Here is a 16,093-nt window from a genome sequence, read left to right as displayed (position 1 = left end):
TTAAAAATACTCGGTCGGCGCCTTTGATAAATAAAAAGCCCAAATAAAAATAGAAATACAAAAAATGCGGTGTAAACAATCTCGACTTGTTTTGAAGTTATATAGCTGAAAGTCGCTTGTTTACAACTATAGCGTCTAATCTCAGCGGCGGCTTTTATCAAAGTGACCGCGCGCTCGGCGGTCGGTTTTGATCAAGACAAAGGCTAAAGCGGCTTGCGGATCTCATCGGTGAGATATAAAGCATAAATAAATCACCTTAAACTAAAGTATTAAGTATATTCTTTTTATCTAGGCGCGTGCCGTCCTGAATAAATATTTGGGCTACTGTAGAGATATATTTTTTTAATCTTCTCGTATTTTGTACAGGGATCGGTGTAAGTAAAGAACTTGCAATAGGTTTGCTATAAAGTTTTATTGAAGAGCGGCGTGATGTTAAACTCTCCTCGTAAAATGCACTGTTTCAAGTTAGAATGAAATTAATTTACTGTGCTGGGTGGCGACTGAGTTCTAAATTCTTGCGGAACCCCTACAGGGGTTCCGCGGAACACACTTTGAGTATGGCGGCGTTAGAATACTTCTTAAAAATATGTTTACCTACTGATAAAGTAATTAACAGATATTTGTTGGCATTAGTCAATTAATTTAATTTCCCTTTTAACTTTTCAATTATATCAATACTTTTCATAATAACGTTTTTATTTAGCAGTTTTTCGATTATGTTTTTTATTTAATTAGTAATTTCAGAAACAGGGTAAATATAGAATCACTTTATAAACGAAAACATACTTCAGGGGGTTGGTGATTAAATGATAAATGGTGCAAATGTTTGTTAATTATCTGCAATCCCTTACATATTCGAAAACGACGGTCAACTTTGAGACATCTAATATTTTTGATATTTTACTAGAATAAACAACTTGTCTAAGTCCGCATTACAATATTTAATTTTCAGAATCAGTGAAACATTTAAAAGTATAGATAAACAACAACATTACATAATAAATTAATCTTCTAGAATTCCTGAATAAATCGGGTTCCTCTATTGAATAATATTGAGAAAATAATGAACGTAAATAGGGTATTATACATAATTCAAATTTTTTTTTGAATTAATCATCAGGTAGGTACTTTTAGTAGGGTTTCCGGTTCTCAGTCAGTAGTTAGTTGTAAGCTGTACAAGTGTATGGTGCCTTAAACTTTATCGCCACCGTGGCTTCAAGATCAACGATCATCAAGTCGACTTTAACTGTTTTTAACCGACTTTGTAATCGAGGAATGAATTTTTTAAAAATCAAATCTAATAGGTTAACTCCAAAATGCGAAATAATCTACAGTATGTTCGCTCCAAACATAATGCCAATTTTCAAAAATATCCTTGAGGTTTGTTCGTTAGGAACACTGGGAAGATTTAAAAAATAAGCATGGTTTTATGTATAAAACAGTAAATAAAAGGCAAACATTTGATAAAATGGAGAAACCTGGACAATTGGGAGCAAGATTGGGTGAATGATGTATTATTATTAAGTTTGAAGCATATTCGAAGCGTGTTAAATAACGCCTCGTCTCATTCAAGAAAAATTCATTAAACTCCAACTAAATATTTTTTCAAAGCAGACACACAGGAGTTTCTACTAAAACCAGGTCGAAAATCGTTATGGTGGCCAAGAAGAATGGTAACACTGTTTCAAGATTATCTCCGTACCAATCCAATCGAATTAATATGATCCCATCTAAATAAGCAGACAAGAACTAATAATACTGTGCACAAAAATTCCTCCTCACTTGTGGAACGATAATGAAAGAATGTTCAAACATTCAAGCACCGAGAAGTGGAGAAATGATGAAAAATAGATGAAATGTGGTGCTAGTGAATAGAATAAGTGTATTGTAGTATATTATAAATGAAGACCATAGGAGAAAACTTGGTAAGTTACAATTTCAGGAATTTTTCAGGAATTTGTCATAGCTATAAAGTTAAAAAGCAATTCACTATATTGTATCTATAGTATTGCAACAGAAACAAGAAAAAGCAAAATCTACTTCAAGTTGTTGCCTCTGATTGGCCAAAGGATATTTCGAAATCGAGACTGATGTTTTATTAAAATTTGTGAAGAGGGTAGAAAATCGACAACACATTAATTCCCTTCTGAACATGAAAGAGGCTATAAAACAGAAATAACTACTGTCGCACAATAATTAATTAACAAAATAAGCAAATAGCCGATTTGCATACTACGATTTAAGTTTGACATATTCCTTTAATTTTGTTCTTCTTTCCAAGTGTCCCAGTTAGTGTCTGATTCATTTTATTTTCAGTTTAAAAGACTATGATCAAATATGGTCTGATTTGGGAACACTATCTCAATTGTACAAGAAAATTCTGATTCCTTCTCATTGTGTATACAACTATGGAGCCAGTCATGCTATTTATCAACATATATTCGAAGACAGAAGAATGCTCAGACAATCACCTATAATTTATTTAAAAGCTATTAAAAATGAGGTTGAAATTAAATGGATGCTCCAAACGAATATAATTGATGCAGCTGCCGTTTGCGACTGCTTCGCATATATTAACAAAAAGGTAAATCAAAATCAAGGTTGTTGATTTCAAATTAAATCTCATTTATATTTTGAATGTTAAACCATTTCTCATTCAATAACTTTAGTAGGTGTTTAGATATGAGTGCATATAATAAATAATTTTACTTCATACCTGTATGAAACTGAGTTTGTGGTAAAATATTTCAAGTATCTAACGAATTAATGTATCTAAATTTCATCGCTAAACTAGAACATCATTTAATGGCTGACTATAGATCTCCTCTATTGCAATCGTTCGACGGAAAACTTAAAAAGAACTGTAATTCGAATTAGTACAGCTGCGAGTGTGTTTTACAGGAAGACATTGGCTATTTGGGCAAAAACAACTAGGCGCAATATATCAGATGGAGCAAGAACAAACTCAACTACGTTTTTGTATTTTGGAAATATTTTTTTAGAAGTTCGCTATAAATAGGAACAATGTGCCTGCGTAGGAGCTCAAGTTGAAGCAGTGCTTATCAATAAAATTAATATGTGTGTTTCTTACTTTATCTTAGTCGAAGGATCTGTCCTGTATTATCCTGTAGAACGTAGATGGAAAATTGACCAGATATCCTTTCTCATAATTTCTGTAATTTTTTTAATGGTTTTGTTTGTTATATGCCAATCTAATCACCAAAGATTAATCATGCTTTGATCCTTGGCTTCTTCTCCGTTTCACCCAATCTTTCATTAAATTGGTAATTGATTACGTAAATACATATGCAGGAGCAACTTATAACATATCTAAATTAAATAAAAAATTCAACAATCTATTTACCAGTGAAAAATGTTTTTTTGTCAGAAGCCGATGAAGTCTTCATCATATTTTATGGAAAATAATATTCTGAAATACACTCGCAGTCATATTGCAGTTCAAATTCAAAGTATTCAAACCTTAATTATGTTAGCAGCATAAGAAAAAATGAAATTAGGATTATATTTACCAAAAATAAAGTTACCAGATAATTTATTTAGCTGAAAAAAACTTATGTTCCTTTATTTACAAGAATGATCCGAAAAGTTCCTGGTCTGACCTAGAGATGGAGGTAGAAGCTTGAATTTCAAATACTCAGAAAGTGCAGAATCTATAAAGCATATATTTCAAGTTTGAAGATGCCACGTTGTTTGGTATTTATTTAGCAGTCATCAATAGTGAATGTTTTAAGTGAATTTGTAAAAATGGAAAAATTGGTCATCTCTATGCGATACAATACTTTTATTTGAAGGGCTTAGCTCTGGATTAGACAGCTCCTTCCTCATCAACAGTAAAATATTGGGTAGAAAAGTTTAAACGAGGCCGTACGATCTGCGAAGACCAGTATCGCAGTGGTCGACCAGATGAGGTGACGATTCTAGAAATATAGAAAATATACAAAGCGGTACTGAATGTTGAATGGTCGTCGACTGAAAGTGCGCAAGCTAACAGATATTTCAAAAAGTGCGGCACTTCGTATATTAACTGAAAAATTGGACATGAGAAAGCTGTTAGCAAGATGCTCACAATGGAACAAAAATAGCGTCGTGAAGATGTTTCCATCGATTGTTTGGCTATGTATCACAGAAATAAAGCCGAAGTTTTGCACTTTTTCATAACCATGGATGAAACGTGGGCTCATCACTCAACACACCGCAAAAGTACAATCAAAACAATGAACTGAAGAGAGAGAACCGGCTCCAAAGAAAAGCAAAAACTGTTCTAACTGCAGACAATGTCATGACATCGGTTTTTTGGGATGCGCGTGAGATAATTTTCATTGACTTGAAAAAAGAAAAACCACCAATGGCGACTATTATGTGATCTTATTGCAACGTTTGAGCGAATAAATCAAATTTGGCTAAGAAGAAAATGCTCTTCCATCAAGACAAAGCACCTGCTCACAGATCTGTTATTGCTATGGACAAAATTAAGGAATTAAAGTTTGAATTCCTAGCTCAGGCACCCTATTCACCAGATTTAGCCCCCTCGGATTATTTTCTGTTCCAAGACTTGGAAAATGTCTCGGTGGTCAAAGATTTTCCATCAATGAAGTGGTGATGTCAGCAGTTATGAATATTTCGAGGAACTTGTTATAAGAAGGGTATACAACTTATTGAACATCGCTGGCAAAACTGTGTGGAGCTAAAAGGAGATCACGTTGAAAAATAAATATATGTTTTTTTTTTAAATTTTTGTATTTTCTTTGATGGCACTCGTAGATCGAGTGAACAGACGACTTGGTTCATAATTTATAGATGGGGTTCGTCAGAAGGTGGTACTTCGAATTCACCCTATACTAGTGTAGTCAGTAGAAGATACTATCCAGCATGGTAAAGGAATCAGTATCACTAAATAACTTCAGAACATTGCGGGGATTTTCTTTTCTTTAAGAACTGAAGATTACAGAGTGCAAGAGCAAGGCATATGTTGAAGTATAAAGACTAGAGCTTTATACTGGGTCTAGAGATGTATTAGGTCTATTTGTTTTGCGTTCAACGTCCAAATTTGTACCCTTCGACTTTTATTCCAATGAGTATTAAATTTTTTTTTCAGGTAAGAAGAGGTGAACGATTATTCGAAAGTCATCTCGTTACTTATTTAAATCAAGACAGATATACGCAGAACCATAGCTTGGGAAATAGTTTCACAACAAGAGTTGGATTTGCCTCTAATGGCGCCTTTCCAAAATATGAACCTACGACCAATACTGATAAACAAATATTTAAAAACAGCACGCTTGTTTTGGATTCCGGAGGACAATATTATGGTGAGTACATCTTACATAGTGAAGTCATACAGTCAATAAAGTATATGCTTTGTAACTGAACGCTGTCGTGACGGATATCCATCTTTTTCCAACCTATCATATAAAGGAAACCTTATAATCTCATCATTTATTAGCAACCTGATCACGGATCACTGATCACTATCTTGCCTTCTTCAATGATTCCTTTATCACCATAAGATGTTACAGATTATCTGCGATTTCTCTGTAACCTGGTCAACCTGTTCATCAGCCAAATTATCAACATTAAGAAATAATGCAGCCTCACTTGCACCCGCTGCTGTATATAATAAAACATACAAAACGTAAACATGGGATCCCGTCCATACACGAAGCAATCCCTCAAAAAACATCCAAATGAAAGCTCTGCTGAGAAAAATAGACCCGTTGCGCACGCATGTTTCCATTAGTCGGTTGATCACAGATCGTGTCCTCCTATTTTTAGAAGTCCAAATAAGCGAAAATCACATGGCAATAAAAACGGACTGTAAGTTGGATAACCAAGTGTTTCCCAGATCATTGTCGTTAGAGTTTGCTGCGTTGCAGCTGCTGTTTGGGGCCTGATGTGGTTGTGGAGACGCCTCGTAGATGTGTCAATCTCATCTCTAGCGCCGTTGCTAAAGTTTAACTTGATCCAAGAGACTTCAGTAATAGATTGCAAAGATAGTCTGATGTTCGTGTAAAAAATCTACTAATCCAAAACAGTAGCTAGCGCAGAAAATCGAGTTTCTCCACTCCATACTAGCCTGTGTAATTCAGGAGCTTCCTCTTCTTCTTCATAACGAGTTCCAAGCAGTTAAAAATGCGAACTTGTTCGACTTCATCTTTCAGCAACCTTGGTACCCCACGTCTTGATATTGTTCTCAAGTCCAACTGCTGTTTGTTGATTGATTGGAAACTTTCATAGCTGACACCAAGCTCTTCTGAACGTTAAAGTGCTGCGAATCGTCGATGCCGTTCAATACACAAATAAACTCGTGCAATGTGTTTATTAGTTTAGCTTCCTCGAACTGGACAACCATTCTGCGGTAAATTTTGGCTGGTTCTCACTAACTAAAACCTTAGAATTATACGTTACTCAACAGAGATTCTTTTCACTTATCGTAAGTACTAACTACTTAAGCACTGGATAATTTAGTAGAATCATCCGAAGAATGGAATGGAATGTTTGTTGAAGTTTGCAGAATCATGAATCAGAAAGTTGGATTTCCAACAAAGGATTAAAGTTTGATTCGAGATTATATTCTGCAAATAGTAGTCAATAGATTTTTTGATAATATAATATATTCTGCCAGTTAGTCACCTAGACGGATTTGAAAACAAATTTCCTCCAAAAACTTTGGATTATGTAAGTACAGTACAGTGACAATATTCTATGGTAAATTATACTTTTAGGTGGTACAACGGAAGTGACACGAACCCTCCATTTTGGTGAACCTACCGATGAAATGAAAGAAGCGTATACACGTGTACTAATCGGTCTGATCCAATTATCAACGTTGACATTTCCCAGTAATATGAGAATGGCCGTCGCCGATGCCATGGCAAGAGCGTCTCTTTGGGAAGTTGGTTTGGATTATCTTCATGAAACAGGTCACGGCGTTGGGTCATTTCTTGGAGTACAAGAATGTAAGTATTGTTTCCATTAAAAGATAATATACGACTAATCAAATTGTTCATTTTTTAGCTCCAATCAAGGTTCATTTCAACTCTGAAGTTAGCGCGCAACAAACTTTCAAACCCGGCTACTTTTTATCTGTCGGTAAATACGCATAATATGTTGTAAAAACACAAAAAAAAATTCTCGTATATTTCAGGTCCTGGATACTACCGAGATGGAATATTTGGTGTACGACTAGAAAATATGTTGCAAGTAATAGAAAAACCTTGGTTAGAACGAACGACTCATTCTTATTACGGCTTTAAAACAATTACATTTGTACCTTTTGAGCCCAATTTGATAAAATTCTCTTTATTGTCAGCCCAACAGGTGAGCGTTTATTATTTTTAATTTGTAAGTATGAAGGTAAATATGGAATGAATTATATTATAAATATTTGTGCGTGAAATAATTTTCATCGACTATCTTGAGAAATCAAGTAAAACAACCGCATTTGGCTGTTGTTTCATCAAGACAATGTAACATCTCATACATCTGTTATTGCAATGGACAAAATAATGGAATTAAAGTTTGAACTGCTACCTCATGCACCTTATTCGCCAGATTTAGCCTCTTCGTATTATTTCCTGTTCCCAGACTTGAACAAAAGTTATCGAACTTATTGAACATCGCTTGGAAAGTGTATGGAGCTAAAAGAAGATAACGTTGAAAAATATGTATAATGAATTTTTGTGTTTTCTTTGCTGGGCCAGGTACTTCTGAGAACATCCTTGTAAGCTAGTAGATGGAAAATTGATTACATTATTAAAATATACGGGATGTGAAAAGGTCATGAGTTGTTTTAATGATCCGGACCTTGTACAATTACTTAAAACTGCTACCCCACATAATGTTTGTCTGCAGATCTTGATTCAGTCAATATCAATTTTGCTTCACACTGCACAGCATACAGTTGAATTTTCACCTGAACATCCATTGAACATACAACCTATTTCTCGTCATTCTTTATCCCAAATAATTATTTACATAGCCGAAGTTTCACGATGAAGAATGAGATAGATAAAGCAATTTATCAATTTTTGATAGCAAGTCAAAAGCAAACTGACTTCAAGCATTTAAATTGTAGAAGCTTCGGTTATGAAAGCGCACTAATGAATTATATTATTCTTGTACCTCAAAAACATACAGGGTGTTTCTATATTCGACTGACAACGCTCTACCACAGAGAGATCTCAATAAATGATTTATTTTGATAAAGGAATACGAACTCTTACGAGGCCTAGTTGCTGAGATCATAAATCAAGAAAGCCTTTTTTCCAAATTTTTCCAAATTTGGTGACCAATATGCTTTTTAATAAAGTAATATTTTGACATGAACAAACTTTAGAAAATTTTTATCAGTGGCGCGATGTCAGGGTTAGTTGTCACTTTTATCCCTATCCCCCTATTTATTACGCAACTGTAGCAAATTCTATTTTAAATTTTGTTTTAAATTATGTTGTAGAAATTTGCCTCTAATCACAAGTCTGCAAGCACGTAAGTAATTTACAAAGTAATTAGTTATTCATTTAATTTCGAATAATGATTAGGTGTGAGTAGTTCAAAAAAAATAAAAATTATACATAATTTCAATTTCAAATAAAAATGTATTACAACAATAAAAAAATTGGCAAAGTTGCAGTAGTTGTTCAAACTGTTGGACGCTTACTTCAATACACTTATTACACCGTTTTGTCATTGAAAAACGCGTCTTTGAGAATAAATCTGGATGGGATCGAATGATTTCTGCCGCAGCTTGAATTCTATAGCTTTTAGATCTTGTTCATATTCGATAATTGTTTCATACAGTAAGGACTTCATATAGCCCCATATAAAAAAATCGATAGGATTTAGTCAGGTGATCTTGGAGGCAAACAATTGAGTCCACCCCCACCAATCCATTTTTCTCTAAAACGTCTGCTTAAGTAATTTCTTGCCGCTGCAGCAAAATGAACAAATGCCCCATCTTCTTGAAACCACTAATATATAACAGTACAATCTCCAACAATTCATCCAACATTTCCTCCAAAAAGCTCCATTTAATTTATTTGGTGAAATGTAAGGCCCGATTAAGCAATCTCCAACCATATTCAGCCACACATTAACCGAATTTTTATCTGAAATCCCCTTTCATGAACAAAGTGAGGATTTTCTTCATCCCAAACGTGACGATTTTTAGAGTTGAAAATTTCTTCCCTAGTTAATCTATTCTCGTCGGTATACAACACATATTTTGGAAAATTTCGATTTTCACGACATTTTTGTAAATACCAGTTTGAAAATTCCATTCGCACCTGAAAATCTCTTAGTTTTAATGCTTGAGGCAAATTTCTACAACACCGTTCATTTTAGCTCCATAAAAGGTTATTAGTTTTTTAACTAAAAATAACCAGGTAATTTGAAACGAATTTGCACCAGTACCGTTAAAAATAGGGAAATAAAAGTGACAACTAACCCTGAGAGCGCGCCACTGGTTAAATGTTTCCAAGTTTGTTTATGTCAAAATACTACTTTATTAAGGAGCGTGTTGGTCACCAAATTTTAAAAAAAAAGTTTGGAGGCGTTCTTTATTTATGGCAAATTTTTTATTTTGATTTAAAATTTTGAACACCCTATATCTCAGCAACTAGGTCCCGTAAGAGCGCTTGTAGACGTCCGTTTTTTCACCGGACAACGGACCGTCAATAAACGACTATCCTTGTATACATAAATTTTTTTATTAGATGGATGTTACCTGGGAGTGCCGTCTTACATGCGCTTGTTAATAGTTTTGTACTGGTAGTCAGAGATTACGGACGTGTGAAATGAATAATAAGAAAAAAAACTGGTATTGGCCTACCATTTGTACAAGAAGAAACAAAAAGAAATAGAAAAACGTAAAAGGTAATTGTGGGTGCATCCTACATTATTGGAAAGGGAAGAATATGGTGCATTTCATACCCTTTTTACGCAGTTGTGGTGAATCTGGCGTATATTGTTCGCTTGATCGATGTCCGGTGCATGTACACACACCCTTTATAAATCATACAAATCCGGCAAAAAAGACGGTTCGTTGTCCGGTGATAAAAACGGACGTCTACAAGCGCTCTAAGGGTTCGTATTCCTTTATCAAAATGAATCATTTATTCAGATCTCTCTGTGTTAGAGCATTTTCGGTCAAATATAGAAACATCCTATATAATATCGTTGTTTCTTTTCTTTTAGAAAAAATGGTTAAACAATTACAACGAACAAATACGCCATCTGGTCGGAGAAGAATTGAAAAAACGCAGTAGAATGGAAGGTTTCTATTGGATGATGGATAAAACTCAATATATTCCAGAGAACCACTCTAATATTATGATTAACACGCCGTACTTGATTATTTTATTGAATGTAGTATCGATAACACTTAATTATTTTTAAGTAAACAAGCACGCACGACGTATTTAAATTTTCACACAATTTTAGGTAATTTTAGTAAAAAAATATGTTCACTCTCATAACTAACTGATGACTAATTCAATGTTGTATATACAGTATATTTCTGAGGAAACCCGCCATAGGCTTTCCCATGTTACCATTTAAACTTAGTCTTTCTACTTGAATTTTATTGTTGATACATTAAATAACAATTTTTTTTAATTCATAATTTTTTATCTTCTTAATGATATTTTATTAAACGCTATGAAATTACATTTATTTTGGTTTTTAAATGAAAAAAATCAAACAACTTTAACAAATGCCAGGTCTGATTAATAGCTTGAAACCGTTTTCTTTTTTGTAGCTCAAAAATTGATTTGAAAATTACTATTTATTCTAATGTTCTTAATTTAGTGTTTAATAAAAATTTTGTCAACAAATACTATTAGTAAATTTGTTCCTTTACAATCCCTTAAAATAAAAAATACCACTTATCTCTCTGATCGAATATTAACATAAAATAAGAAAGTTCCAACGAGATAAAGCAAAAAAACATAAAAAATTAACAAAATGAAAATTTAGTCAAGTAGCGTCAAATAGTTTCAAGCTATTAATCAGACCTGTCATTTGTTAAAGTTTTTTTCATTTAAAAACCAAAATAAATGTTATTTCAAAGTGTTTAATAAAATAGCATTAAGAAGATAAAAAAATATTAACAAAAAAATTGTTATTTAATGTATCAACAATAAAATTAAGGTAGAAAGACTGACCCGAAAAGGTCGGCGACCGCCCCGGAGCAAGAAGGGTCTAGCCGCGCAGGTAGACGATCCAAAGTTAACTTGGAGTTTAAATGGTAACATGGGAAATACTATGGTAGGTTTCCTGAGAAACATATGGTAGTTAGGCTCTTGACAAAATTGGAGTAGTCTGAAGAAATAGAAATTTTATCCTGATTATGTTGAAAATGAACCATAAAACATCAGATTCTTATTGGTAATCCCAGTTATACCTGCGGGTTCATTATGTCAACTGCCAAATTTGTCACTTACGCGATAGTCAGCTCATAAGGATGGATGAACCAGCCTTAAAATACAGATTGGGATCAGTTAATATCGGCTCTTGAAGCTATAAAAAGTGACTCTTCCCAACAAAAAGCTTTGGTTAAAAAAGAAGCTATAGGGGCTTTTGGCTCAACTCAATTGTCTTGAAACGGCCATATTATCGGAATTTTGAGAATCTGTGTTAAAAAAAATTTAGTGGTAGTTTCCAGGCTCTACGAGTAACTCATCACTTTCATAGAAAACAAAAGGGCATCTTTTGATTCTTTCGACGCTAAACTGGTGAAAGAAAATGCTCAGAAGAATACAGAAGCATTCATGACAGTCGCGAGGGAGAATTGTTGTCAAGGACGTGACCATTTTAGGGTTAATACCTTCTTCCGGATATGCAACCAATTTTTGAGCAAATTAAGACACATCTCATGATGCAGTAACAATCAATTATGCATTTTATACAAATTGGAAACAATATCTGAACTGGAAGTGACAGATATTGCGGATGATCTTCAAAACGAATGTTTTCTTTTTAAATAATTCTTAACGTGTGAAAACAAAAGGTTTAACAGAAGCATTTTCATTTACATTACATTACGCATTTTTCTGTGTATTGCAATGCAGAACATCGTTTTCCGTTCTTAAAAGAATAAAAAATTATTTACGTTCCCCTATAAGTGAAAAACAGTTAAGATAGTAACAGTATCTATAAATTATGTCAGTGTCATTGACAAAATTGTCAACCAATTTGTGCATCGCAGAAAACGTGAATATTTGATAAATGGATTTGTATGGTCTTTTTCCATTATCGAAGAATTTTTTCTTCTCTTCTTCCAGAGCCTGCTACATTCTAATGATGGCAATCATCCTTTAGAATTCCTCACGATCTTCAGTCATGCGTATTAGATTTACGGCAACTGTGAAAATCTTTTTCTACCCAGGCCACGCCTGCCTTCTATCTTCCCTTCCATGATCAGCTGTAACAAGGCAAGTTTTCCTTCTCTTTACAATGGTTAAGAGTTCTCGTTCTCTGTTCATTCGTCTTAGCACCTCGTCGTTGGTCAACCGATCCGTTCATTGTAATTTAAGGATCAGTTTAAAGAGTCACACTTCAACAACTTCCACCTTACGCATGCTGGAGACCTTCAAAGTCCAACTCTCAACACCATACAGTAGGGTAGTCAAAACATAGCATTGTGTTATCCTCCAGCGTGTTCTCAGGTTAAGGTCATTACTTGTGAGAAGCGACTTTAATTTAAAAAACGAGGGTCTGGGTCCCACTCGGCATTCGGCCAGCTTCCCAAAACTTAAAATGTATTTTTTCTCCAACCATCAAAAAATGTTGACATTTTTGTACTATTTTAAGGTGCAAAAGCCATCAATTACCTTACCGTACAAAAATTTGCTCGTTGCTTAGCAACACTTTTAATCCTAGGATTAAAAACGCTACTTTTAATCCTAGGACTAAAAGTATTTGAGCTCTCTAATGGAAATTTAAAGGAAAAAACATTGTCTTTACAAACTTAGTAAAACAAACTAATTGGGCAACTATATATAGGTATTTATTTGTTATTTATAGTGATATTGAACGTACAATTGGAACAAGTATTGCCAAAATTCAAAGCACCACTGAAATTATCACTAACAATTTTCGAACAATTGAAAAGATTTTCGTTAATGTTAGGACATCTCAAAATATTCTCCGTAACTGTTGATGAAACATTCGAGGAAATATCTGAACAGGTACTTGTTAATATGTGATTCTTCAATATATCCTTCTGCTACCGTACTCGATTTCCAATCTCCATGTTTTTTAAGACAAGTGAGGTTACCGCCACCATCAATAAGAAGTGTAGCAGATGTTCTTCTTACCGAATGTCCAGTATACTCCTTCCTATTTTCTAACCTTAAAAATTTTGCAATTTCTTGCGACATGGCACTAATTTTGTGAATACCAACAACCATTCTTTGACACTTCCCTTTAACATATTTCAAAAATAAACGACGTTCCTGTTTATTTGATGGCCGTAGTGCAACATATTTTCGAAATAAACGCAAATAATTATCGCCCATAATGGTAAACAAACGAGGTTTCTTGTTTTTTGTCTACAAAATTTTTACGACCAGGACCGAGTCCATATCCTCAATGTCATCAATTTTCAAATGAACTAGTTCGTCACAACGCTTAGCCCCTCCAATTCCTAATACTAGAACACAGTGTGGATCGCAACATTGAATATTGTGACCAAAGAGTGGATGGCTTGACGGTCTTCGTTAAATTTGAGAAATACACCATAAGAACACTCTCCGCATAGTTTTGCACATTTTTTTCTTTACACCAATCGATGAATCGCTGATATGCAAGTTCATACACTTGGCGTGATTTGAGTGGCAAAAGATTTAGATATACTGTACTTTTTCGGCACTTTCCAATATATACGCAGGTATATTTTCATCGTGTTCGGGATTCATTTTGAAAGCATCGTTAAAACTACTACAAAAATTATATGATTAGTACGTCTACTTGACAATGGATATTTACCAACAATACCAGATATCCATGACTACCGACTTGCTACCGCTGTTATAATTAAAAGATGCTCAAATTTATTACCAAATTATTAACGATTTTTTAATAAAACTAACATTTATTTTAATTTTGACATGGTTGGAGAAAAAATAGTATATATCATACGGACTAAAAGTGCCTTTTAATGTTTATAATAATAATATACTATATTATTTTATTTAATTTAAAAGGCGGCAAATCTAATCGGCTCAAAGCGTCAAATTTTAAAATACGCCACTGCAACATAATACACATGTGACGAGTCAGTTGATAATGCCGTATGAAGATATAAGAATAGAATAAACGATAGAATAAATCATTTGTAGGATAGCGAAATAAGGCAATTTAATAGGCTATTTTACAGGTTTTTTCTCTTATACGCCGCATTATATCTATTCAAACGAAGTAAACTATAAAAACTATACAAAGAAGCAAAACTGCTACGATAATCTTAGGTAAATTTGACGTAAAGTTCAGCAGAATAAACTAAGGGGGAGAGATCAAATGTTAGACAACTTATTTTTTTTTATATTGTTTGAAGTCGTTCATAAACTATGCAAGACTATATTTCACTAGTTTGACCCTGCTACTTTTATCACAGTACCTTACACTTTTTGCGGCCCCTCTCCTAGCACGTCCTATATTACGTTTCAAATGCTGGATTTCGTCATAAAAAGCTCATTTAAATACTATAATATAATCATTTATTATTTTAATATTAAACTTTCAATAAAGCAATAAATATTCAGAATTATCACCAATAAATCGTTTTTTCATTTAATATCAGCAGTCCAAGGAGACTCCAAATGTCTAAAATTAGCTTTGAATTATTAGTTTCTTTCCATTTACATTCAAGTGAGAGAGAGAAATTATTTATTGTTAAAAAATTGTAGACAAAAATACAAATAAAATAAAATTTCAATATACAAAGACAATCAGTTATGTATCTTATACTCGGATACTGCGTAGTGAATAAAAGGAACGCCTAATGTGATTTAATATTCTCAAAAACAACTAAAATTCACAATTACCATTGGTGATCCAAACGTCTTTTACTCGCAGTACGACATAAGTACAAGAATATTATTTTTCTACGTCCGTTATAATAAGTTTTTTTTCATTCATCTGCATTTATAAAGAATGTATTTCTGAATCGGTCAAAAAGCATTAAAAAAATATCGTAGCGAATTATATATTTAACTTTATTTTCAAAAAATTCATTAATACTAAAACACTAATTACAATTTATAATTTTCCAAATACCGAATGGATCCAATTAATCTCAATGATTAAAATAAAAATTCTTTAAAAAGTGTTTACAACAATTGAAATAAATGCTAACACATGTTTACAAAATATGATCTTTTTGCGTATTAGTTTTTAGAATATTCTATATTTTTCTTCATGTAACTCCTCCATCCCTAAGAATGGAAAATAACTGAGGTATTTTTCAGGCCTTGTTCTGTAGCTCCTGTTCTTTCTTCAAATTCATATTCTTCTTTTCTTCACTTTTCTGATTTCTTAAAAGTTTTCAGTTGTCTGAAGTTCCTGTCCCTCGAAGAAAAACATAGATATTCGCGCTTCTGTATATATACGTAGTCGAGTATTTCACCGCTCTATGCGTTAAATTCACGACCGTACGAATCCTACTCCGACTGCGCCAGTTATATATTTAACTTTCGAACAATTTTAATAACACAAAAACACATATCATAATTTTTAATTTCACAAATACAGATTAAATCTGATTAATCTCAAAGAGACTTTAGTTTTGACCATTTCATTGGTTTTGACATTGTTTTTGAAGGTACCGGTAAATATGATTAGTAACGACAATGTACGAGGACTGGCTATTAAATAACGAGACTGATTACGAAAAAGGGTTTTATTATAAAAATTATTCTACATTCGTTTGCTCCCCTTCAAAATACTACCTTCCCCTCACCAGACACTTTTCCATACGTTTTTTTCATTGATCGAAGCAGTGCTGAAAGTCTTCTTTAGTGAGTGCCTTCAGGAGCTCTGCCGTTTTTTGCTTTACCGCTTTCATCGACTCAAATCG

The 16,093-nt window shown here is 33.5% G+C and overlaps 1 protein-coding gene across 1 annotated transcript in view; it reads left to right on the top strand.

Annotated features, from left to right (window-relative positions):
* The window catches only part of LOC130447026 (xaa-Pro aminopeptidase ApepP-like), a 127,031-nt gene extending 114,693 nt beyond the window's left edge, over window positions 1-12,338 (top strand). Inside the window, exons 5-10 of the mRNA XM_056783672.1 lie at window positions 2,317-2,584; window positions 5,117-5,330; window positions 6,744-6,977; window positions 7,036-7,110; window positions 7,166-7,338; window positions 10,213-12,338. Coding sequence (XP_056639650.1) covers window positions 2,317-2,584; window positions 5,117-5,330; window positions 6,744-6,977; window positions 7,036-7,110; window positions 7,166-7,338; window positions 10,213-10,413 — 1,165 coding nt within the window. The 3' untranslated portion in view covers window positions 10,414-12,338. The remainder of the gene's footprint in view (window positions 1-2,316; window positions 2,585-5,116; window positions 5,331-6,743; window positions 6,978-7,035; window positions 7,111-7,165; window positions 7,339-10,212) is intronic.
* The last annotated feature ends 3,755 nt before the right edge of the window (window positions 12,339-16,093 follow it).

This window comes from Diorhabda sublineata, chromosome 1, assembly GCF_026230105.1.
Source record: "Diorhabda sublineata isolate icDioSubl1.1 chromosome 1, icDioSubl1.1, whole genome shotgun sequence".
NCBI lineage: Eukaryota > Metazoa > Arthropoda > Insecta > Coleoptera > Chrysomelidae > Diorhabda > Diorhabda sublineata.
This window is presented reverse-complemented; position numbering and strand designations above follow the sequence as displayed.